General features: G+C 54.6%; 2 protein-coding genes across 2 annotated transcripts in view; one reads left to right on the forward strand and one right to left on the reverse strand.

Annotated features, from left to right (window-relative positions):
• BCKDK (branched chain keto acid dehydrogenase kinase) lies at positions 1-22,087 on the forward strand. Its single transcript, XM_074954296.1, has 13 exons — positions 1-76; positions 4,540-4,606; positions 4,868-5,088; positions 7,589-7,657; positions 8,836-8,946; positions 9,362-9,409; positions 10,264-10,383; positions 11,692-11,790; positions 12,242-12,315; positions 12,926-13,054; positions 13,553-13,642; positions 13,895-14,056; positions 15,834-22,087. Exons 3-13 carry the CDS (start codon positions 4,888-4,890, stop codon positions 15,976-15,978), a joined length of 1,248 nt encoding a protein of 415 aa, XP_074810397.1. The 5' UTR covers positions 1-76; positions 4,540-4,606; positions 4,868-4,887; the 3' UTR covers positions 15,979-22,087.
• The window catches only part of LOC141988500 (uncharacterized), an 18,269-nt gene continuing 13,306 nt past the window's right edge, over positions 18,141-23,103 (reverse strand). Inside the window, exon 3 of the mRNA XM_074954297.1 lies at positions 18,141-23,072. Coding sequence (XP_074810398.1) covers positions 22,669-23,072 — 404 coding nt within the window. The 3' untranslated portion in view covers positions 18,141-22,668. The remainder of the gene's footprint in view (positions 23,073-23,103) is intronic.

Genomic DNA, 23,103 nt, shown 5'->3' on the forward strand with positions numbered 1-23,103 from the left:
CCCCCCTTTCAGCGGCGCAGGCAGCTGGCTCACTCCGGTCCCCCAGAGTGGAACCTTGCAGGCCCCGCACCTGGCGGTAAGGGCCCCCTTTAGAACGTACCACTGTGGCGGTGGAATGGGGGGGTTGGGGCTGTACCATTCCCTGCTTTCCCCATGCGGCGCAAGGGGATGGGAAACGGGCCCTAGGGTTTCTGATCCGCCGGTTCGAGTCCGGCCTCGGACACTTGGGTTCCATCCCCGGCCCGGGGAGGGGGAGGAGTGGGGTCTAGTGGTTAGAGAAGCGGGGGCTGGCTGGAGCGGGGGGGCTGGGGGATCAGGACTCCTGGGTTCCATCCCCAGCTCTGGGAGGGGAGCAGGGTCTAGTGCTTAGAGAGGGGGGCAGGGCTGGGAGCCCGGACGCCCGGGTTCCATCCCCAGAGTGGGGTCTGGAGGGGTGGAGCTGGGTGCCCGGGATGCTCTTGCAATGCTTTGATGCCGGTGAGTTGGCCGTGGTGGGGGGCAGGCGCCGGGGCTGTACGTCCCCCATGCCAGGGCTGGGCTCCTGCTGTCCTGTCCCGGCTCCGCCGCCCCCAGCCCTGCCTTCTGGGGTGCAAAGAGCCCGGGCTCGGGGGCGATGGATGGCCTTGGGGCCTGGCATGCACCTGCCCCTGATATCGGGCACCTTGGGACAAGACCTGAAATGCACCGTGCTGGACCGGAGATAAGAGTTTTTTACTCCCTCCCCTCCCAGAGCTGGGGAGAGAACCCAGGAGTCCTGGCTCCCAGCCCCCCCTGCTCTAACCCACGAGACCCCACTCCCGTCCCAGAGCTGGGGATAGAACCCAGGAGTCCTGGCTCCCAGCCCCCCTGCTCTAACCCACGAGACCCCACTCCCCTCCCAGACCTGGGGAGAGAACTCAGGAGTCCTGGCTCCCAGCCCCCCCTGCTCTAACCCACGAGAACCCACTCCCCTCCCAGAGCTGGGGATAGAACCCAGGAGTCCTGGCTCCCAGCCCCCCTGCTCTAACCAGTAGACCCCACTCCCCTCCCAGAGCTGGGGATAGAACCCAGGAGTCCTGGCTCCCAGCCCCCCTGCTCTAACCCACGAGACCCCACTCCCCTCCCAGACCTGGGGAGAGAACTCAGGAGTCCTGGCTCCCAGCCCCCCCTGCTCTAACCCACGAGAACCCACTCCCCTCCCAGAGCTGGGGATAGAACCCAGGAGTCCTGGCTCCCAGCCCCCCTGCTCTAACCAGTAGACCCCACTCCCCTCCCAGAGCTGGGGATAGAACCCAGGAGTCCTGGCTCCCAGCCCCCCCTGCTCTAACCCACTAGACCCCACTCCCTTCCCAGAGCTGGGGAGAGAACCCAGGAGTCCTAGCTCCCAGCTCCCCCTGCTCTAACCCACCAGACCCCGCTCCCGTCCCAGAGCTGGGGATAGAACCCAGGAGTCCTGGCTCCCAGACCCCGCCCTGCTCTAACCCACTAAACCCCACTCCCCTCCCAGAGCTGGGGAGAGAACCCAGGAATCCGGATATTTTTTCTCTCCTCTTCGATGTCTGGTGGCAGATGGCTCTTCTGTGGGTGGCGGGGTGGCACAGAGCGATTGGGGTGGGGCCTGGTATGATTCTCTCTGGTTCCTCTCCTCTGTGCGTGGTTCATGCCAGGGCTAAATGCCAGTGGCCTGAGGTAAATCCAACCATCCAAGTCTATTACAGAGGGTGGGGCGCCAGGCCTCCTGCGTTCTCTCCCCGGCTCCGAGAGGGGAGTGGGGTCTTTTAGGTTTGGGGGGGTGGGGCAGAGAGGCAGGACTCCTGGGTTCTATCCCCGGCTCTGAGAGGGGAGTGGGGTCGAGTGGGGTTGGGGCTGAGAGCCAGGGCTCCTGGGTTCTGTCCCCACACCAATAACCCCGTGTCAATGAGGCTCTCCTCACTTTGGTACGTGTGGGGTCTCCAGCCCTGGCCCTCCTTGGGGTGACGCCTGGACCCACTGTATTCATCTTGCCAAGCGTCTGCTTGGCGGGGGCCCCACTGTCTGGCCGCTCCTGGGATTTGAACCAAGGCCCCAGAAGGAAAGATTCCCCCTATGACACCCCCAGCTGCTCATGATCTGGGATTGACTGGGGGGGAGTGGGTGTGTATCACAGCAGCAGCTCGAGTTGTCCTAGAGTGGGGGGGAGGGGGTAGCTCGGCTGGGGTTGATGTTGGGGGGGCTGCTGGAGAGAGGGGGAACTGGGAACGAAGACCTCGCGCGAAGCATTGGGGGATCCTGGTTCTGTCCATGCGTCTGTCCATCCTTAGATCCCTGGAATGTCAGTCTGTCTGTCATCCTTCCCTGGCACGTCCATCTTAATGTCTGTCTGTCTGTCCCTAGGTCCCTAGGATGCTGTCTGTCTGCCTATGCATCGGGTGCCTATCCATCTGTCTGTCCATAGGGTATCTGTCTGTCCAACTCCAGGATGTCTGGCCTTCTGTCTGCCTGTCCGTAGGATGTCTGTCTGCCTGCCCTTAGGGTGTCTGTCCATGCCTAGGATGTCTGGCCATCTCTAGGTCCTTGGGCTGTCTGACTCATCCATCTGCTCTCTGACGCCCTCCCCACCCCCTCGGCGGCACGGTCCAGGTGCTCGTGCAGCAAATCCAGCCCCTGGGTGGTCCCGTGGGCCCCTCTCTGGGCGGATAGGCAGGGTGCTCCTTGGTTGGCTGCGGCAGCTGGTGTTGGCTAATGGGGGTGGGGATGGATGGGACCAATGGGCTATGCACCTGGTGGTGGTGGGATGCGTGTGACCCCACGCTGGGTGTTTGATTTGCCCACTCAGCGGCCGGGCAGAGACACCCACTCCATGGGCACCGGGGCTCCCGGGGTTCCTTCCACTCGGGCGCAGGTCGGTGCTTGGCCTTCTTCTGTCCAGTCAATGATTCGTTCTCTCTTTCTCCCTCTCTCTCTCTCTCTGTCTGCATTTCTACTCTTCCCCCCCAGTGCCCGCCCCTTCCCGCTCTGTCCACCTAGGCTGTTCCCTGGGAGCAGATCCAGCAAGCCAAGGACAAAACACGTCACCCTGGTTTCTCTTTAATCTGCTCTCTCTCTAGCCAGGCCCTCAGTGATCTGTCCAGCTCCCCCCCACCCCCTCCAGCTCTTCAACAGGTGTCTCGGTCACTTTCTGATCTCTCTGTCGGTGTCCTTATTTATCTCCCTCTGCATCTGTTCTCTCATCTGTCTGTCTGTAGCTAGCCGTCCATCTCCAAACAGTGCGCTTTCTCTCTAGTTTTTAATATCTATCTATCTATCTATCTATCCCCATATACCCCTCTCATCTCTCTCTCTCTCCCATACACCACCCCCATGAATCTATCTACCTATCCCCATACACCCCCCTCATCCATCTATCTACCCATCCCCATCCACTCTATCTATCTATCTATCTATCTATCCCCATACACCCCTCTCATCCATCTATCCATCTATCCATCCCCATACACCCCTCTCATCCATCTATCCATCTATCTATCCCCACACACCCCTCTCATCCATCCATCTATCTGTCTATCCGCACACACCCCTCTCATCCATCCATCTATCCATCTATCCCCACACACCCCTCTCATCCATCTGTCTATCCCCATACACCCCTCTCATCCATCCATCCATCTGTCTATCCCCATACACCCCTCTCATCCATCCATCTATCTGTCTATCCCCACACACCCCTCTCATCCATCCATCTATCCGTCTATCCCCAGACACCCCTCTCATCTATCGATCTATCCCCAGGCACCCCTCTCATCCATCCATCTATCCCCAGGCACCCCTCTCATCCATCCATCTATCCCCAGGCACCCCTCTCATCCATCCATCTATCTATCGATCTATCCCCAGGCACCCCTCTCATCCATCGATCTATCCCCAGGCACCCCTCTCATCCATCCATCTATCCCCAGGCACCCCTCTCATCCATCCATCTATCTATCCATCTATCCCCAGGCAACCCTCTCATCCATCTATCGATCTATCCCCAGGCAACCCTCTCATCCATCTATCGATCTATCCCCAGGCAACCCTCTCATCCATCTATCGATCTATCCCCAGGCAACTCTCTCATCCCGTAAACACCCTTCTGTCTGTCACTCACCCTGTTTAATCCACACATTCTCTCTTTTGGAATTTCTCAGTACACCCAGAGGTTATTACCCTGAGCAAGGTCCCTGTCGTGCTGGGCACTGGACAGACCCCTCCCGCACCCGCCCCAACTGAGATCAAGGTCCCCGTCACACCGGATGCTGCATAGACCCTTCGCCTGTCTGAGATGGGGGCCCCATCATGCCTGGCACAGCACAGACCCCTGGGAGAGGCAGTCCCGGCCTCGCAGCATTTACCATTCAGACCGACAAAGGCAGGATCAATCTCCAAGTTGTGCAGATGGGGAAAGTGAGGTGCAGCGACTGGCCCGGGATGCCGCCAGGAAGCTGGAGCAGAGCAGGGGAATAGAACCCAGGAGTCCTGGGGGCAAATTATTATCTCTTCATGACGATGTGAAATGCCCACTGTGTGTCTCTTTTCTTTTAGATGGAAACGGTGCTCCCTGCTGTTGGCAAGGAAGGAAACCTCCACAAAATAACCAAGTTCATCTGAGGTAAGTGACTTCTGGAGGCCGTCTATTAAGAAAGCAGCTAAGAGTTGCTAACCACGATCGGGCCCACGGTTGCTGCCCAGACCGCCCCATTGAGCGCAGCAATTCCCCCCAGCTGCCGCACCCCAAAGGTGGTGCATCTCAGCGCCGGGCGAGCCATCCCTGTGTGGTATTATGTCTGGTTGTTCGTCCATTGCCCCACCCCAGAGGCAGTCTCATCCCAGTGCCAGCTTTGCTCTGAACCTTCCTTTCTCTCATCTCCAGGTGTCTGTGAAGGCAGGAAAATGCTGTGGAAAGCTCTGCTGAGGGTGGAGCTGGGGGGAACGGGCAACCGGGCCCCCTCCATGAACTGGCTCCTGTCCCCCGCCCTCCGGTACCGGTCCACTTCTGTCATGAATAACCACCATGTGGAGCTGGCCCGAGAGCGATCCAAGACAGTCACCTCCTTCTACAACCAGTCGGCCATTGACATCGCAGCGGAGAAGGTGAGGGGCGTTGGCTCAGTCAGGAGGGAAACTGAGGCAAGCCCAGTGGGTGGCACTAGGGGGTGCTGTGCTGCAGAGAGTGTGGGAGAGGGTGTTCTCCTCTGGCTTCAATGCCCCAGTGTGGCGCTAGGGGGCGCTGTGCTGCAGAGAGCCGGGTGGGGCTCATTCATCTTGGGATCCTGGCCAAATTCCAGCTCCGGGGACTCCACTCTACTCTCCCAAATTCCCTTCTGCTCTTTCAATTGGACACAGGATTCCTTTTCACTTCCTGTCCCAAAGCCCTGCATGTCTTAGCCGGCTGCTGTGCCCCGCCCCAGAGTCAGCCGCATCTCAGCGCCAGCTGAGCCGACCCCCTATGGCCTTGCTGCACGGCTGGGCCCCAACTGCCCCACCCCAGAGGTGGCTGCATCTCCGCGCTGGGCGACCCATTTCTTGTGTGAGAGTCATCTGTTCCTCTCTTGGCTCCTTTCCCCCACGCTGCACAGCAGCTAGTCACCCAGATTCATTCCCTGCTACAATGGATGTGCAGTGGGGTAAGTCGGTCCCATTGTGTTAAATAGGAAGGGGAGGGCGGGCGGGGAGCAGAAGCTTGGCAGCGTGAGCCAGCGTTAAGCAGCCAAATATTTACTCAAGAGAAACCAGGCCACGTGCTGAAGAATTACCGCCTGTCCCCTGTACTAGAGGGGAGTTTAATAATATTAATTTCAGCCGCTCTCCAGGTACGAAGCTGCTGGCAAATAAAACACACACACACATGCCACAGAAGAAGGGATGCATTGCCAGTCCAGGCGGTATTAATCTGGGTTTAGAGAAATAGGCCGGAGACAGAAATTAAGGGGCCTTTCCCCTCTAGGAGGCCCCAGCTCCAATCTGGCCCCAGACGCAGGGACTGGCTGGCTCAGGGGCGTGGGGAATGGGGCCTGTTTCCTCTAGGGGGTGCCGGCTGTGACCCGGACTTGAAGAGGCCGATCAGAAGCCCCCCTCCCCCCGGCCTTGCATTCGCTACTTTTGATTTCCTGTTTGCTTTTTCCATTTAGCATCCTTTGAAGGCCCCTTCCCCGTTGCTGGGCAGGTAGCGGTATTGCCGTGGCAACCCTCTCGGTTGCCTAGGTATCCATGGCAACTCCTGCTCTTCCTCTCTCAAGAGCCCACACCTCAGCCAGGGGAGGCCCGGATCCTGGGCCCCGGCCCGTTAAAAGCCGGGGCTGAATTGTGAGACCCAGTTCCTGAGGAACGAGGTCGGCGCGCTTGGTGCTGAGATGCAGCCACCTCTGGGGTGGGGCAGCTGGGGAACAGCCGCACAAGGGAACAGACTGGGGGACGGGAGCCGTTACCCACCCGGCCCTTCCAGGCGCTGCAGATTGAAGGCGTCCGGACGGCTGTAGCTGCTCTGCCCCCCGCGGCGGGTGCTGGCTCATTACTGGGGAATCTGGGGCGTTGGTCCCAGCAGCAGGTCTGGGCTCCCATGTGCCTCCTGGCAGCGAAAGCCGTGGGGACTGCCAGCGCAGGTGTTTGGCACGACCAAGTCCGGGGTTCGCCCAAGGGCCCATCTAACCTGGTATCCCGCCCCCTCCCTGCCACCTGGATCAGACCCCCGGGCCTATCTAGCCTGGGATCTTGCCCCCTCCCTGCTGCCCCGGAACAGACCCACGGCCCCATCTAGCCTGCTGGCCCCCCACTGTGTCAGAGCCTGGTGGTGTTCGCTGCGTCGGGGTTTCCAATTCCTCCTTCCCCGAACTGCCCCTTCCTGAACCCCAACCCTGACACTTGGCTGTTCTGTGTGTGTGTAATGTCCTGGCTCGGGGGGTGTCCAGCCCCGTGTGGGGGTCCCTTCGGGAGGTGGGGTGTCCAGCCCCGTGTGGGGGTCCCCTGGCTTGGGGGGGGTCCAGCCCCGTGTGGGGGTCTCCTGAGGAATGGAATCAAGCCCCTTCCTCCTCCGTTCTTGCTGTCTGGTTCTTTTCTCTCCCTCTGCTCTGCTGCTTTCACCATCTTTTCCCTCCTTTTTGTTTCTTCCTCATTCAGTCTTCTTTCTCCATTTCTCTTTTTTCTTTCCTTCATTCACTCCTTTCTGTTTCCTGTCATTTCTCCCCCATTCAATCCTATTTCTCTCCTTTTTCTTCCGTCTCATTCATTCTTTCCTTCACTCGTGCTCCCTTTATTTCTTCCTCGTGCATTCTTGTTTTTCTTTTTTTTCTCATTCACTCTTTTCTCTTCCTCTTTCTCCTTCCTTTCTTCCTCATCCACTTTCCCTCTCATTCCTTTTTTGTTTCTTCCTCCTTCATTCTCTCGGCGTTCCTGTCCCATTCTTTCCCCATCTCACACTCCCTCCCTCTCTCTCTTCTGTTCCTGTGGGCACCCCACAGACCCACCCCCCATGCCCCACCTGGGTGCAGCTGTGCCCTACAGCTGTATTGCCATGCTCCACCTGCTGTTCCCCCCTCTGCCCTCAGGGGGCGCTCTGGACCCCTCACTAATCTGCCTCCTTCATGTTCTCTCCCAGCCGTCTGTGAGATTGACGCCCACCACCATGCTGTATTCGGGACGGTCGCAGGATGGCAGCCACCTCCTGGTAAGCTGTGGACCGGCACAGCCCCACAGCATGCCCCCACCTGGCCCATCTGAGAGCTCCAACTGAACCCCACTTTACCAGAGGGGAAAGAAGTGCTATCCCTGTTATACATGCAGGGGAAACTGAGGCACAGAGTAAGGGTCGGGGGGAAGGATCACACAGTCACGCAGGGAATTAATAATAGAACGCAGGAGTCCCAGCTCCCAGCCCCCTGCTCTAACTATTAGACCCTACTCCCCTCCCAGAGCCAGGGATAGAACCCAGGAGTCCTGGCTCCCAGCCACTCTGACTCTAGTTCTGCTAGAATTGGTGGGGAGGAGCTGCAAGCTGCAGGTTGGGTCCTGTGAGGGAGGGATGGAAGCAGCCCTAAAGATGCCAACAGATGGGTGCCAGCATCTCCTGAGCAGGACAGATGCCAGGGCACACCCAGCCAGTGCCTCATTCAGCCTGTGGGCTGGGATCTCTTAGGACTCCTGGGTTCTCTCCCCAGCTCTGGGAGGGGAGGGGAGTCTAGTGGGTTAGAGCAGAGGGGGCTGGGAGCCAGGACTCCTGGGTTCTCTCCTCAGCTCTGGGAGGGGAGTGGGGTCTAGTGGATTAGAGCAGGGGGGCTGGGAGCCAGGACTCCTGGGTTCTCTTCCCACTGTGTGTGCAGCTGAGAACTGACACACTCGTTGCTTCATTGCTCAGCACAGTTCTCCAGTCTGCCCAGGCCTGAGGGTGTGCTAGCTGTTTCCAGGCAGATCGCCCGGCGTGTTACGTCCTACCCCGTTAAATGAACTGATGGGATTGTAGCAACCTTCATCCCAGTCTCTGCACAGGAATGGCTCACCCAGCGCTGAGATGCAGCCACCTCTGGGGTGGGGGCAGCTGGGGAACAGCCATGAAGTTTCAAAACAGTTTAAGACAGAAAGTGAAGGAGAATTTGGACTGGTTGATTGCAGGGGTCGGGATTAAGGGAGAAAGAACAGAATTAGGCACAGACATAGGATCAGCACCTTACCTCTTTAGTTTGATTAAACCAGGAGTCCTGGCTCCCAGCCCCTTTTGCTTTAACCACTAGACCCCACTCCCCTCCCAGAGCAGGGGAGAGAACCCAGGAGTCCTGGCTCCCAGCCCCCTTGCTCTGGCCACTGTCCCCTGACCCCGGTCAATAACACTCTGAGTTCTTCCTCCTGTAGAAAAGTGCCCACTACCTTCACCGCGAGCTGCCTGTCCGCATCGCCCATCGCATCAAGGGCTTCCGCAGCCTCCCCTTCATCATCGGATGCAACCCCACCATCCTCCACGTGGTACGTACCCGAGCGGGGGCACAGCTGAGGGACACCGTGAGGGGGAAGGGGACACAGGGGGGATCTGGCGGTTGTAGTGTGGGTGGGGATAGAACCCAGGAGTCCTGGCTCCCAGCCCGCCCTGCTCTAACCCACTAGCCTCCACTCCCCTCCCAGGGCTGGGGAGAGAACCCAGGAGTCCTGGCTCCCAGCCCCCTCCCTGCTCTAACCCACTAGCCTCCACTCCCCTCCCAGGGCTGAGGTTAGAACCCAGGAGTCCTGGCTCCCAGCGCCCCCTGCTCTAACCCACTAGCCCCCACTCCCCTCCCAGGGCTGGGGAGAGAACCCAGGAGTCCTGTGCTCTATCAGGTGAACCCTGCTGCCAGTCAGTGTTTCCCTGCCTCACTTGACGCTTATTCGTTTTTCCGTCCTTCAGCATGAGCTGTACATCCGAGCCTTCCAGATGCTGAGCGAATTCCCCACGGTGAGTAGTCGATTATCGGGTGGCCCCCAGCACCCAAAGCGCTAGTTAAAATATGGGAACAGGTTATACGTTCCCTTCCCCCATCGCCGACTGATCCGGTGCCTGGGCCAATCGAGCGAAGGGTAGAATATCTGCAGGGAGGGTCAGGATAACCTAGGTTATCACATCTCCATCCACCCAATCCCACACTGCTCCATTCCCCCTTGCAGACGCCATCCATCCCTGTACGTGTATCTCAACTGGATCCATCCATCTGTCAATCCCTCCCTCCATCCATCCATCTGTACATGCCATCTGTCTGTCTCAGCTGGATACATCCATCAGTCCCTCCACCCATCCCTCCCTGTACATGTCATCCGGTGGGCTCAACTGGATCCATCAATCCCTCCATCCATCCATCCCTGTGCATCCCATCCATCTATCTCAACTGGATCTAGCCATCCATCCATCCACCCCTGTAGACGTGAGCCATGTATCTTGGCTGAATCCATCCACCCCGTACCTGCTATCTGTCTGTCTCAACTGGATCCATCCATCCATCGGTACACACCAGCCATCTATCTCGACTGGATCCATCCCTCCATCCATCTCTGTATGCACCATCCAGCTATCTCAACTGAATTGATGGATCTTTCTTTCTTTCTTTCTTGGGATCTTTGCTGTTCTGGCCTTCGGTCTATATGGCTAAGGTGACACAATAAATTTACCATATGCTGGTGGTTTGGTGGAATTGGGACATGGCCCTTACCCCTCTCTGGGGCACCGGCTCCGATCTGGGGCATGGGGCCTTTCCCTTCCAGAGGGCACTGACTTCCACACAGGTTCATGTCCCTTCCATCCTGTCCCCCGCCCAGATCAAGGACCAAGAGTCAGAGGCCCAGTACTGCAAGCTGGTCCGGCAGCTGCTGGATGATCATAAGGACGTGGTGACGCTGCTGGCCGAGGGGGTGCGGGAGTGTCGTAAACACATCCAGGTATTGGGGGGCTGGGATTGTGAGAAGGGTTCAGGCAGGGGGGGCTGGGAGCCAGGACTCCTGGGTTCTATCCCAAACTCTGAGAGGGGAGTGGAGTCTAGTGGGTTAGAGCCGGGGAGGCTGGGAGCCAGGACTCCTGGGTTCTATCCCAAACTCTGAGAGGGGAGTGGAGTCTAGTGGGTTAGAGCCGGGGAGGCTGGGAGCCAGGACTCCTGGGTTCTCTCCTTGGCTCTGGGAGGGGAGTGGGGTCTATTGGGTTAGAGCAGGGGAGGCTGGGAGCCAGGACTCCTGGATTCCATTCCCAGCTCTGCTATGCGCTCTGCTGGGTGAGCCTGGTTAAGTCACGTCCCCTCCATCTGTAAATGAGACGGATACCATCCTTTGTAAAGTGAGATTTGCTGATGAAAAGTATTACGTGAGCGCTTGGAATGATTATAACCCGCACTGTCACTGCTGAGTTAATGCTTATTAATTATTATTTAGAATGATCATTTTTGCTAGTACCTTGTACGTCTGCTATTATTATTGATGACTAATTATCATCATTTCCGGATTTTTGTCAATATTCTACCTACTTATGTCTAAATCATCATGTTCTGTGTTGGTAATTTAATATTTTACTAACTGGTAAATACAGATTTTATTATCAATTATTAATTCCCCTTATGCTTGTTGTATTTATTGTTGTTTTGGATTTATTATCCTTATTTCAGTATTCCCCCCCCCCCCATTACACTCATTTCCAATCATCAGTATTCATCTTTTACTAATCTTTTATTGATTCTTGTTGATTTTCTCTTGCATTGTATTAGCTCCTTAAATCCCATTATGCTGATTGCATTTATGATTATTTTTGAATAATCTTTCAATATTTTAAGCCACTTGTCGATGTCTAGGCTTGGCGGAATTCCATTTTATTTGTTTGCGGCTTCCATGGAGAATATCGATGTTTATTTCGAAGCTTTTTAAAATTTTTATCCATTTATTGTCTCTGGTTATTACTCATAAATAACCCTGTCTGTCCAAGCCATACGGAAGTATTTGGCTTTGGTTCTTTGTGTCGCCTCGGTGTCAGCACAGTCCTGATTCCTTGTACTTAACTCGCGTTCTCCATCCGTAGATCTCAAAGCGTTTTACAAAGGAGGCCGGTAATTTTATACCCATTTTATAGATAGGGACACTGAGGCACGAAGCGGGGACATGACTTGTCCAACATCACACAGCAGGCCAGGTCCCCTGAGTCCTCTCTGCGTCTTTGTTAAGCTGTTGTCTGTTAACCCCTTCGCTGCCGTTCTCCTCCCGTGTCAGGACGAGAAGGTCATCCGCCATTTCCTAGACAAGATGCTCACCTCCCGGCTGGGGATCCGGATGCTGGCGATCCATCACCTGGCGCTGCACGAGGAAAAGGTACGGCCCGGCCTCTGCTCACCCATTCCCCTTGGCTCCCTGCCGCCCTAGAATGGGCAACACACGCGAAATAGCTGGCTGCCCCCAACGGATTAGAGTCGGCCCCCTGGAAATTCATAATATATTATGGAACCACCCTGCTTGGGTCTGGAGCCTTCCCTCTTAGGGGGCGCTGGCACTGCTCCGGTCCCAGGGCGTGGGACTGGCTGGCTCAGAGCGGCGGGAAATGGACATGGGGCCTTTCCCCTTTGGGAGACGCTGGCTCTCATCTGGTCCCAGGGCGTGGGATTGGCTGGTTCGGGGGGCAGGTAATGGACATGGAGCCTTTTGCCTCTAGGGGGTGCTGGCTCCTCTCCAGTCCCAGGGCAAGGGGACTGGCTGGCTCGGGGGGGCAGGGCATGGGGCACGGGTTAAAGCCCTGCCTGACTGGTGCTCTCTGTCTGATCGGCAGCCGGACTTCGTGGGCATCATCTGCACCCGTCTCTCCCCAAAGAAAATCATTGAGAAGTGGGTGGATTTTGCAAGGTACGGAATAATGACGGTCTGTGGCGCCACCTGGTGGAGGCAGCCTGGAGTTACACCGTTTACATTTCGCCCTGCTCCGATTTACCTGTAGCGTGGCGGGAGAGCGGAGGAAATGTCTTCTTCCTCCAAGTGCCGCTCCGCTGGATCTGCAGGTGGAGTCGTACGGGGTGGTTCCCTTCTCCCCGTTCAGTCGGTGGCTTGCAGAGATCCTGCTGTTCTTGTTTAACCACTAACCGGCTGAGATGTGTCTGGAGCTCGGCAAGGAAAAATCACCCCGGTTTTATGAATAGATCTTTTAAGGGTAGATGATTGGCTGCTGTGTGTATCTAGGGAACTCCCTGAGACATGGCTGGGGCACTGGGGATGTTCATTCATCCTGAATGGAAGGGGACATCTGTCCATATAAACAAGAGTGGGGTCTAGTGGTTAGAGTAGCGGGGGCTGGGAGCCAGGACTCCTGGGTTCTCTCTCCAGTTCTGGCAGGGGCGTGGGATCTGGTGGATTAGATCGGGGGGAGTCGGAATCAGGTTTGATCCGGTGCGGTGGGGAGGTTGAGTGACCGACCCAGCCTGGCTAATGGTTTGTTCCTCCCCCCTTTCCCTGGGCGTAGGCGTCTGTGTGAGCACAAGTACGGGAACGCCCCGCGGGTGCGGATCAATGGGCATGTGGCTGCTCGCTTCCCCTTCATCCCCATGCCCCTCGACTACATCCTGCCGGAGCTGCTCAAGAACGCCATGAGGTGAGCTCCGCCGTCCACCCAGTGCATGGCAAAGGGGCTGGCTCAGCGGGGCGGGTAATGGGACATGGGGCCTTTCCCCTCTCAGGGGTGCCAGTTCTGATCCAGCCCCAGGGCAGGGGACTGGCTGGCTCATGGGGGCGGGGAATGGACACGGGGCCTTTCCCCTCTCAGGGGCGCCAGTTCTGATCCAGCCCCAGGGCAGGGGACTGGCTGGCTCATGGGGGCGGGGAATGGACACTGGGCCTTTCCCCTCTCAGGGGCGCCAGTTCTGATCCAGCCCTAGGGCAGGGGACTGGCTGGCTCATGGGGGCGGGGAATGGACACGGGGCCTTTCCCCTCTCAGGGGCGCCAGTTCTGATCCAGCCCCAGGGCAGGGGACTGGCTGGCTCATGGGGGCGGGGAATGGACACGGGGCCTTTCCCCGCTAGGGGACACTGGGTGGATAGGCGGGGTGGGGCCTGATTTTAGGCAACATTTTTCACTCTCCCCCTTCCCCAGGGCCACCATGGAGTCTCACCTGGACACGCCGTACAATGTGCCGGACATTGTCATCACCATCGCCAACAACGACATTGACCTGATCATCAGGTACCATGTGCCGGCTGCGACCCCGCCCCCCAGTGACGTCAGCGGGGGTCCCTCCAGGGTGGCTGAGGCAGGGGCTGAAATTAAGAAAGGGGAGATGTTGGCTGGGAATCGGGTGGGCCCAGATGGGGCGTCTCCATTGGGGAATAGACGATCCTGCCCCGGGCGGGGACCAGCGAGATGGGTGGAAGTGGGGTGAGCCGTGGCGTGTCGGCTGCCCGGTACTGAGTGGACCCTGTTCCCCGTCCCCGATAGGATTTCGGACCGGGGTGGCGGGATCCCCCACGAGCACCTGGAGAAGGTGACGGATTATCACTTCACCACGGCGGAGTCCAGCGCCCAAGACCCCCGCATGAACACCCTCTTTGGGAACATGGTGGACATGGTCAACAGCGGCCAGTCGGGCCCGATGCACGGGTGAGTCCGGCGCTTCGAGCCGCCGCGACGCCAGCTGAGCGGTAGCATTCCCGGCGTCCTCCGCCCACGGGGCGTCCTGGACGGGTCCTCAGCCGGGATCCGCCCAGCCGGGCCGGAACAGGCTTTCCCCAGCCTGCCAGTATTGCCGAGAGTTTGACGAGATTCACCGTCCGCGAATCAAAATCTTGACAATGTCCGCGGATTGAAAAGCCGATTCCCCCCACCCCCGATTTGGGTCCATTGAAACGTTTCGTTTAGATCTTAGGAAAAACTTTCTAACGTTAAGGCTAGTTCACCCCCGGTTGGGAGCACTGGGGATGTTCACTGGAGGTTTTTAAGAACAGGTGGGACAAACACCTGTCAGGGCGGGTCTAGGTTTACTCGGTCCTGGCCTCAGCACAGCGGCCGGACTTGATGGCCTCTCGAGGTCCTTTCCTGCCCGACCGTTCTGTGATTTCAACCCGTTTTCGCCAGCTGATCGGTCTGATGAGCTCAAAGGTCGAAGGGGTTTCAGACGGGAAAATTGGAACGCTGTCGTTTGGGAAAACGACGAAACGTTTTGTCCGGTTCCAATTTGTTCATCCCGTGTGTTCTGACGAAAAGACGAGTCGTCGAACGATTCCCCGGCAGCTCTGCCCCACTGCCGTGGGTGCCACAGACAGGTGTCTCTGCTCCCAGAAGTGGTTAAACAGGACGGAGATTCGGAGCGGGTGGCTAGAACCCAGGAGTCCTGAGACCCAGCCCCCCCCCGTGCTTTAACCCACTAGACCGTGCTCCCCTCCTTCACAACCCAGGCGTCCTGCTTCCCGGGCCAGGACACACCACAGCATCTCCATGTTGGCCATTTACAATATGTTGCATGCACGGGTGCTGACTTTTATTCTTCCCGGTGGGTGCTCAGCCCCCAGGCCCCGCCCCCCCTCTACCCCTTTCTTCCCCCCGCTCCACCCCTTCCCCGAGGTTCCCTGACCATCCGCTGCTCTCTGCCCTCCCCCAAGTGCCTCCAGCCAGCTACCAAACAGCTGAGCGGCAGCCCGGCCAAACAGCTGCGAGTGGTGGGTGCTGAGCACCCCCCCTGTTTTTTTCCTCCTGAGTTCTTGAGCCCCTGAGCACACACAGGGTCGGCACCTGTGGTGGTGTGTACTCTTATTTATTAGCTGTGGTTATGGTCGCGCCGAGGAGCTCGGTCATAGCCCAGAACCCTATTGTGCTAGGTGCTGTACGTTATTAGGTGTTTTACAGTAGTGCCTAGGTGCTCAGTCATAGCCCAGAATCCCGTTGTGCTAGGTGCTGTACGTTATTAGGTGTTTTACGGTAGTGCCTAGGCGCTCAGTCATAGCCCAGAACCCCATTGTGCTAGGTGCTGTACGTTATTAGGTGTTTTACGGTAGCGCCTAGGCGCTCAGTCATAGCCCAGAACCCCATTGTGCTAGGTGCTGTATGTTATTAGGCATATTACGGTCGCGCCTAGGCGCCCAGACATGGCCCAGAACCCCGTTGTCGTAGGTGCTGTACGTTATTAGGTGTATTACAGTCGCTCCTAGGAACCCAGACATAGCCCAGAACCCTGTTGTGCTAGGTGCCATACATTATTAGGCGTATTATTGTAGCGCCTTGGAGCCCAGTCATGGCCCAGGACTCCGTTGTGCTAGGTGCTGTACGTTATATATTAGGTGTATTACGGTGGACCAAAGACCTGACAGTCTCAGTCTATAACTCCCATGTGATTACCCCGCCTCCCCCCTCACCCCCCACCATCTGTCTGTCTCTGCCACAGGTTCGGCTTCGGGCTGCCGACCTCCCGTGCCTATGCCGAGTACCTGGGGGGATCGCTGCGCATCCAGTCCCTGCAGGGCATCGGCACCGACGTGTACCTCCGTCTGAAACACATTGACGGCAAGGAGGAGAGTTTCCGCATCTAGAGACGCCCCCCTCTCCCTGGGCCGTGGCCCCCTCCGCATGGACGTTGGCTTTGCTTCCCGTCACTCTGTGCTTGGATACCCACGGCCCTGATCCCACGGCCCTGGCCTCCTGGGTTCCCTGCATCTCCACAAGGGGGCGGGACTTTGAGCTTACGGACGGGACGTCGCCTCCTGCTGGTTATTCCAGTCCCGCCCCTGGGAGCACCCTAATGGATTCTTTATTCGGTGGGGCGGGGCCTGGGTCGACCAACCCCAAACAGGTTTTGAAGGCAACGGACGCTTCCCGGCGCATGTACCTCCCTTGGTAACTCCACACTGCCAGCACCTTGCACACTTGTTTTCTCACCCTTGTTTCATTCCCTTCTTCTCAAGAAACCAAATTGAAGGACGGCGTTGGAGTGCGGGGGGGGAAGACTTTTATTGCTGCGCATGGCCCCAGAATCGCTCCCCCACCTGTCTCAACAGCTCCACCCCTTCACACTTTGGACAGGGGAAGAATTTTATGGTTGCGCCTGGATGCTGGATTCCCCACCCACCCACGGCACATGGCGGATGCCAATTCTAGCCCTGGTTTTTGTTTTCCCGCTTTCTCGTTTATTTCAGGGGGGTGGGGGTGGGGCAGGATGTGGGTTTGACTCCCCTCCTCGGGGGTGGCCGGGGGAACCAGACCCTGGACGTGTATCTCGCTGTGATACCGATTAAAAGTGCCGATTCTGAAAGGCGGCGAGGCCGTGTGACTCTGTGCCGGAGGGAGCAGGGCAGAGCTGCGGTTCCTTGCATCGTTGTGATCATCTAGTCAGACACAAGCTGTGCACCTTCCGTGAATTAACTCCTGTTTGAAGTAGAGCAGATCTTTCAGGAAGACATCCCAGCTTGATTTTAAAATCGCCAGTAATGGAGAATCCACCACGACCCTTGGGAAGTCATTCCAGTGGTTAATTCCTCTCAATGTTAAAAATTTGCCCCGGGTTTCCAGTCTGAATTTGTCTAGCTTCAACCTCCAGCCATTGGACATTGTTAGATTTGTCTGATAGCTTGAAAAGCCCGTGATCAAATATTTGTTCCCCTTGTAGGTACTTATAGACTGGGATCAAGTCACCCCCCTTTACCCTTCTCTTTGTTAAGCTAAATAGATGGAGCTCCTTGCGTCTGTCTCTCATATTGGGTTCCGGGAAATGGGCGGGGGAAGGTTGGATGTTTTGCTAAAAGCTCTGCTCTAGGAATTATTTTGGGGCAGTTCTCTAGCCTGTGTTATAGGGGGGGAAGTGGGAGGATCAGACGAGATGATCCCAAAGATCCTTCCTGGCCTTGGAATCCATGACGTGTGAAAAGCCGGAGGACACGGATACAGGGCGTTGCGGGAATGGCAGTGGAGTTCAACATGTGAGTGTGGATGCTGATGGGGGGCATGGGGAAAAAAGTGCGGGATGACGCACAGTGACCTTGCCGTGCAGCTCTGCTCTCGGCCTCTCTGTGGGAAGGAGCTCTTCTGGTTGCTTGAGGGTGTAACGGAAAGGAAATGATCCGGTGAGAAATTTGCCCTTTCTCTGCCACCAGTGAAGGCAAGAAACTTTCTCTATTAAACAAGAAACGAAAGTTGAGGTTCTCCTCTGTTCACATGACATCTTTTGGGACCGGGGCCTATTCTCTCCTGCTGGAATATCCAAACAGCGGGAGATGCGGGGGGGGAGTTGTTCCTATCCCCCCGTCAGATATTATATCAGGGGAGGGTCCCCCAGGAGTGTTTTTTTTTCTGTCTCCCTCCCACTCTTCTTGTAGCAGCTGGAAGTACACTGTTTGTGTGTGTCCATCCATCCCAGTTATGTGCTTATACCTCCGTCCCCTTTCTACTCTCTCTGAGTTCACACCGTCACGGGTCAGGTCTCCTGCCCCCACGCAGCTCTGGGTGTAATTTTGCATTTCCCTTCTCTTATATCGATGATATGGGAACAACATCCCGTCTATGCCAGCTGCTTATTACTGGGCAGAGCCACCTGGACCCTGCATCTCTTCCCTTTGGGAGCCTGTGGTCAATGCCATCCAGGGATCAAACAGCCTTCTGGAAACAAATAGGTTTATTAGCCAATGGAACAAAACAGTTGAGGAAAAAATGGTTTCGAAATAACCAACCAACCAACAGGTGTGTCTGGCATCTTCCAGTCTTATGATGAGGCTTGGATGAATTTTTTTAATAATTTCAACAGATCATCCAGATGTTTGTTTTTAAGCATTTTTAATTTTTTTTTATCAATTTAAATTTTCACAGTTGTGCAACATTGTGGAGAGTCAGACAATAATTGAATGACAGTGGAGGTTGAGATTCCAAAAGTTCAAGCTGTACAACCGTTCAAACACAAACTGGCAATATCCCAAGTCAAAGTACGTGAGCGAGACAAGGCGGATGAGGTATTTATTGGACCAGTTTCTGGTGGTGAGGGAACCAAGCTCTCTGGCTACACAGAGCTCTTCTGCAGGTGTGGGAAAGGTACTCTGAGTCACTGCTAAATAGAAGATCAAACAGATAGTACAATGTCAATAGTTAGCTCATACTCTCAGCCTCAGGGACCATTCAAGGTGGAACAGTCTGTTCACACTCCTTTAGTCAATGGACAGAAAAACAGGGTTAGCAGGTTACAGATTGTTGGAATAAGCCACAAATCCAGTGCCTCTGTTCAGTCCATGATTTTGTATCGAGCAAAGTTATGAATTTAAGCTCCCAGGCTCCTCTTTTGAAAGTGTGGTGCAGGTTTCCTTTGAGGATGGGGACTGATAGGTCAGATAGAGAGTGATTGCTTTGTGACATGTGTTCACCCACAGGTGACAGGATGTTCTTGTGTTTTACCATTTTCCCTTGTGAGTTCCTCTGAGAGTATAGTGATTGTCTGGTTTCACCCAACTGTTCTCATTGGAGCATTTAGTGCACTGGATGAGGTACACCACATGTTGTGATAGGCATGGGTAGGACCCATGGATCTTGAAAGGTGTCTTGTGGAGGGTGTTGATCATTTTAGCAGTGGAGAAATGTCTGCAGGTGTTGCATCTCTTGTTCTGGCAGGGTCTGGTGCCACTTTGAGTTGGTGTGTCCTCATCTGTGGGGAGCTTGCTTCTGATGATGAGCTTGGAGGGGTTGTTTGAGGGCCAGAAGAGGGGGTTCAGGAAAGCTTTATTTCAGGATGGGGTCCCCATTGGGAATGGGTTGTAGTTGTTGGTTACCCTGTATGGATTCCAGTGTGGTTGGTAGGTAACAACTAGAGGCATGTAGTCGGAGAGGGTTTTATTTCTGCATTGAAGCTGGTTCTCTCGGGGTATTTGGGTGGCCCGTTCCATGATGCGATCTACTTCTCTGGTGGAGCATCCTTGTTTGGTGAAGGTGGTTTTGAGTGTGTTAAGGTGTACATAACGGACTTTCTCCTCAGAGCATCTGAGTGCCTGGCTGTTGATAACAGATGTCTTGGTGCATTTGGGGTGGTTACTAGATCTATGAAGGCAGGTGTGGTGATCCGTGGGTTTCTTATATATGGTTGTCTGTCAGGTTCCATTGTTGAAGCTGATTGTGGCATCCAGGAAGTTGATGCTAATGTGGGACTGTTCTAGAACGAGTTTAATGGACGGGCGGTGGTTGTTGAAGTTGTGGTGGAAATCGATGAGGGAGTTGAAGTTGTCCGTTCAGAAGATGAAAATATCATCACTATATCTCAGGTGTATCACTGGGTATTAATGGGCCACTTCACCTTGAATGGTCCCTTAGAATACGTGCTAACTACTTATGCTAAATTATCTGTTCGATCTTGTGTTTAGCTGTTACACTCGGAGTACCTTTCCCAGACCTGAAGAAGAGCTCTTTGTAGCTCAAAAGCTTCTCTCCCGCTCCCAACGGAAGTTGGTCCAATGAAAGATATTACCTTACTCACCTTGTTTCTCAAATATCCTGGGACCGATGTGGCTACACCAACACTGCATAAGTCAAAGTGCACACAGTTAATAGCCTTAAATCGAACCCTCACACATTCTCAGGTAGCATCTTTCTTAGTTTTCTGTAAATTTCTATTATTACTGATGGAAATATTTTTGCATTGGTTCGTGTGTGTACGGTGAAACCAACGTTTATCAACATTTGCCAATAAAAATCTACTCCTGGCAAACCACCTTCTGCTTCACTACAAGCTAAATTGGGTAAGCTTCACTTTTCAGTTACAGGAGCAGACCCATTTACATTGTTTTAGCAAGCCCAGAAGCCTGCTCCCAGTTAACTCCAGATAAGGAAAGCATCTCAGTGCTTCTCTATATGGGAACATTAACCTCAATAGCTATTCCTCAGTCGCTCTCCATGTAGATTTACGGCTTGTCTACACATGGAGTTATTCCTGATTAACTGTTCCGGATTCACTCCATGTGGGAGTACGCTTATTCTGGAAGAAGGGTACCTTATTCCAGATTAAGTGTATCCACACATGGAGGTAATAAGGAATAGCTATTCTGCTTTTAAATTCACACCCTACCTTAATCTGAATTATTTCCCCCATGTACACAAGCCCTAAGATAATGCCCCTCTGATGGCTGTGCCATTGTTTCAGTTAGATCCATTCAGCCTTATTGGCTTTCCACCCCAGCTCTTCTGACAATAGAGAAATGTGATGAAATTGTCTTCTCCCAACATAGTGCCCTGGAAATCCCATACGTAGGGGGCCAAACACCAAGGAGGGAAAAGAGCTAATGAAGCTAAAGGACCATGTCGGCCCAAGAACAAATGGGGATAAACTGGCCAGGAATAAACTGAGGCAGGAGATCAGAAGAAGGTTTGTACCCATCAGAGGAGGGAGATTACATACGAAACATAAGAGCTGTCTTAGTGGGTCAGACCAAAGGTCCATCTAGCCCAGTATCCTGTCTCTGACAGTGGCCAGTAACAGAGCTTCATGGAGAGTACAGAACAAGGCAATTATGGAGTGATCCAGCTCTGTCTTCCACTCCTGGCTTCTTGCAGTCACAGGTTTAGGGTGGCTCCAAGCATGGGATTGTGTCCCTGACCATTTTGGCTAATAGCCATTGATGGACCTATCCTCCATGAACTTATCCAGTTGTTTTTTTAAATAACTCAAGTTATACTTTTGGCCATCACAACATCCTGTGACAATGAGTTCCACTGGTTTATTGTGTGTTGCGTGGGAAAAATACTAGCTCTTGTTTGTATTAAACCTGCTGCCTGTTAATTTCCTCGGGTGACCCTAGGTTCTTGTGTTGTGGGAAAGGGTACTTTCTCTGTTCCCTTTTCCCACACTGTTCCTTATTTTATCGACCTCCATCATATCCCCCTTTAGTTGTCTCTTTTTGTAAGCTGAACAGCTCTGATCTTTTTAGTCTCTTCTCATATGGAAGCTGTTCCATGCCCTTGATCATCTTGGTTGCTCTTTTCTGAACCCATGGATTTGTGTAGTGGCATGACGATATTTTTCTGTCTTATTTTTCTCTCTCTTTCTTAATAGTCCCTGACACATGGTTAACCTTTTTGACTGCCACTGTGCATTGAGCAGTTCTGGAGCTCGTCCTCGACCCCTTCATAGGAGCAGTGAGTGCAAATTATCGAACTGGTTTGAAGACACAACCTCACCTCCATCAGTGTGTGTGCGAGGGGTGGGGTCAATAGGGCTGGAGTTATTCACTGTATTTATTACAGGCTGAGAATAATGGGTTGAAGAGGGAGATGGGGAAATTGGCCAGTGTCACCCAATTCTTTTGGGTGGGTCGGATGGTGAAGGGCTTCAGATGGGGTAATAAAATGGGTATTTGGGCCACATGACAGTTGGTGACATCCAGTGAAGAACGTGCAAGGGGGCTGCATCTAGGGAGTGATGGTAAAATATAAGGAAGCAGCCAGAAGAAGAGATAAGAATGAGGCCCTGGAGAGGAAAGATTCACCACCGTTGGACAAGTGAGGGAACCACTGCAGAATGCATCTGAGCTTCCCAGCTCTGGGTGAGAAGGGACCTAGGCAGAGGGTGGATATGGCAGCAGATATCACAGGGAGAGAAACAGCTATTAATTGGTAGGTCTTACACCAGCTGACAGTTTAACCAAGATCTTGAAGTCAATCTGGGAACCAACTGGCAGCCATTATGGGTCAGAGAGCACAGGTTTGGCTCGTGAAATGACATCCTGCTTAGCTGCAGAATTCTGTGCCGTGTCCGACCGGGTCTGATAGCGAGGTGACAAAGGCTTGGATGCCACTTGCAAGAGCCACAGCTAGAGAAACAGTTGTGGCCTCCCACCGGTCCTTCCGGCGCCCTGAAATTCCTGACCATTCGCACTGGGTGGGATTCGTGGTTCACAGGGGTGCATTTGAATTCTCCCTCCCAGCAGGGAAATACCAGGAAATCTCGACCAGCCCATCTGCAGTTTCCCGAGGGACGTTCTCAGGCACCATGTACCGATGGATGACAAAATCGTGGTGCTGCTCTGATCACGCACAGCGCTAGAAAGTGATCCCCCTTCTAGTTCACAATGCAGTCCTGGCAAGAGCAAGGGAATTGCTCTTCTCCATCGGTGGGCTCTTGGAGCGAATTAATGGTTTTAAGCAGTTGAAACTCTAAGGGCAGCCCATGGCAGTCAAAAGTGGACTCTACGGATATAGAATGAATCACCTATGAGGACACATCTTTTGAGAGATGGTTTTTTTCCGTCAGGGTCTAGGTCTCACTGAGTATCCGATTCCTGCTCTGAATTTGAACCTTCTGGCTCAGGGTCTGGTTCCGTCTCTAATTCTTGCTCTGGATTTGAACCATCTTCCTCCCCGGGCTCTTGATCTCGCTGAGTCTCTGATTCCTGCTCCAAATCTGAACCACCTGTCTCCAGGTCTGGCTCAATGTCTGATTCCTTCTCTGGATTTGAACCGTCTTCCTCCTCCAGCTGTGGATCGGGCTCTGGACTGAAACCATCTTTCTTCTCTGGCTCAGGGTCTCGCTGAGTCTCCGGTTCCTGCTTTGGACTGAAACCATCTTCTTCCTCCAGCTCTGTATGGTGTTCTGGATTGAAAAAATCTCTCTCCCTTGGTTCTGGGTCTCGCACAGTGCGTGAATCTCGCTCTGGATTGAAAAAATCTACCAAGAAAAACAGAGGAGGAATAGGTGA

Source organism: Natator depressus, chromosome 6 (genome assembly GCF_965152275.1).
Source record: "Natator depressus isolate rNatDep1 chromosome 6, rNatDep2.hap1, whole genome shotgun sequence".
Classification (NCBI taxonomy): domain Eukaryota; kingdom Metazoa; phylum Chordata; order Testudines; family Cheloniidae; genus Natator; species Natator depressus.

Bases quoted from the DNA above. Each gene is read 5' to 3' on its own strand.
- BCKDK (XM_074954296.1), top strand. From the start codon at position 4,888: ATGCTGTGGAAAGCTCTGCTGAGGGTGGAGCTGGGGGGAACGGGCAAC. The intron at 7,658-8,835 runs GTAAGCTGTGGA...TTCCTCCTGTAG, and splicing joins AGGATGGCAGCCACCTCCTG to AAAAGTGCCCACTACCTTCA. The intron at 14,057-15,833 runs GTGAGTCCGGCG...TCTCTGCCACAG, and splicing joins CAGTCGGGCCCGATGCACGG to GTTCGGCTTCGGGCTGCCGA.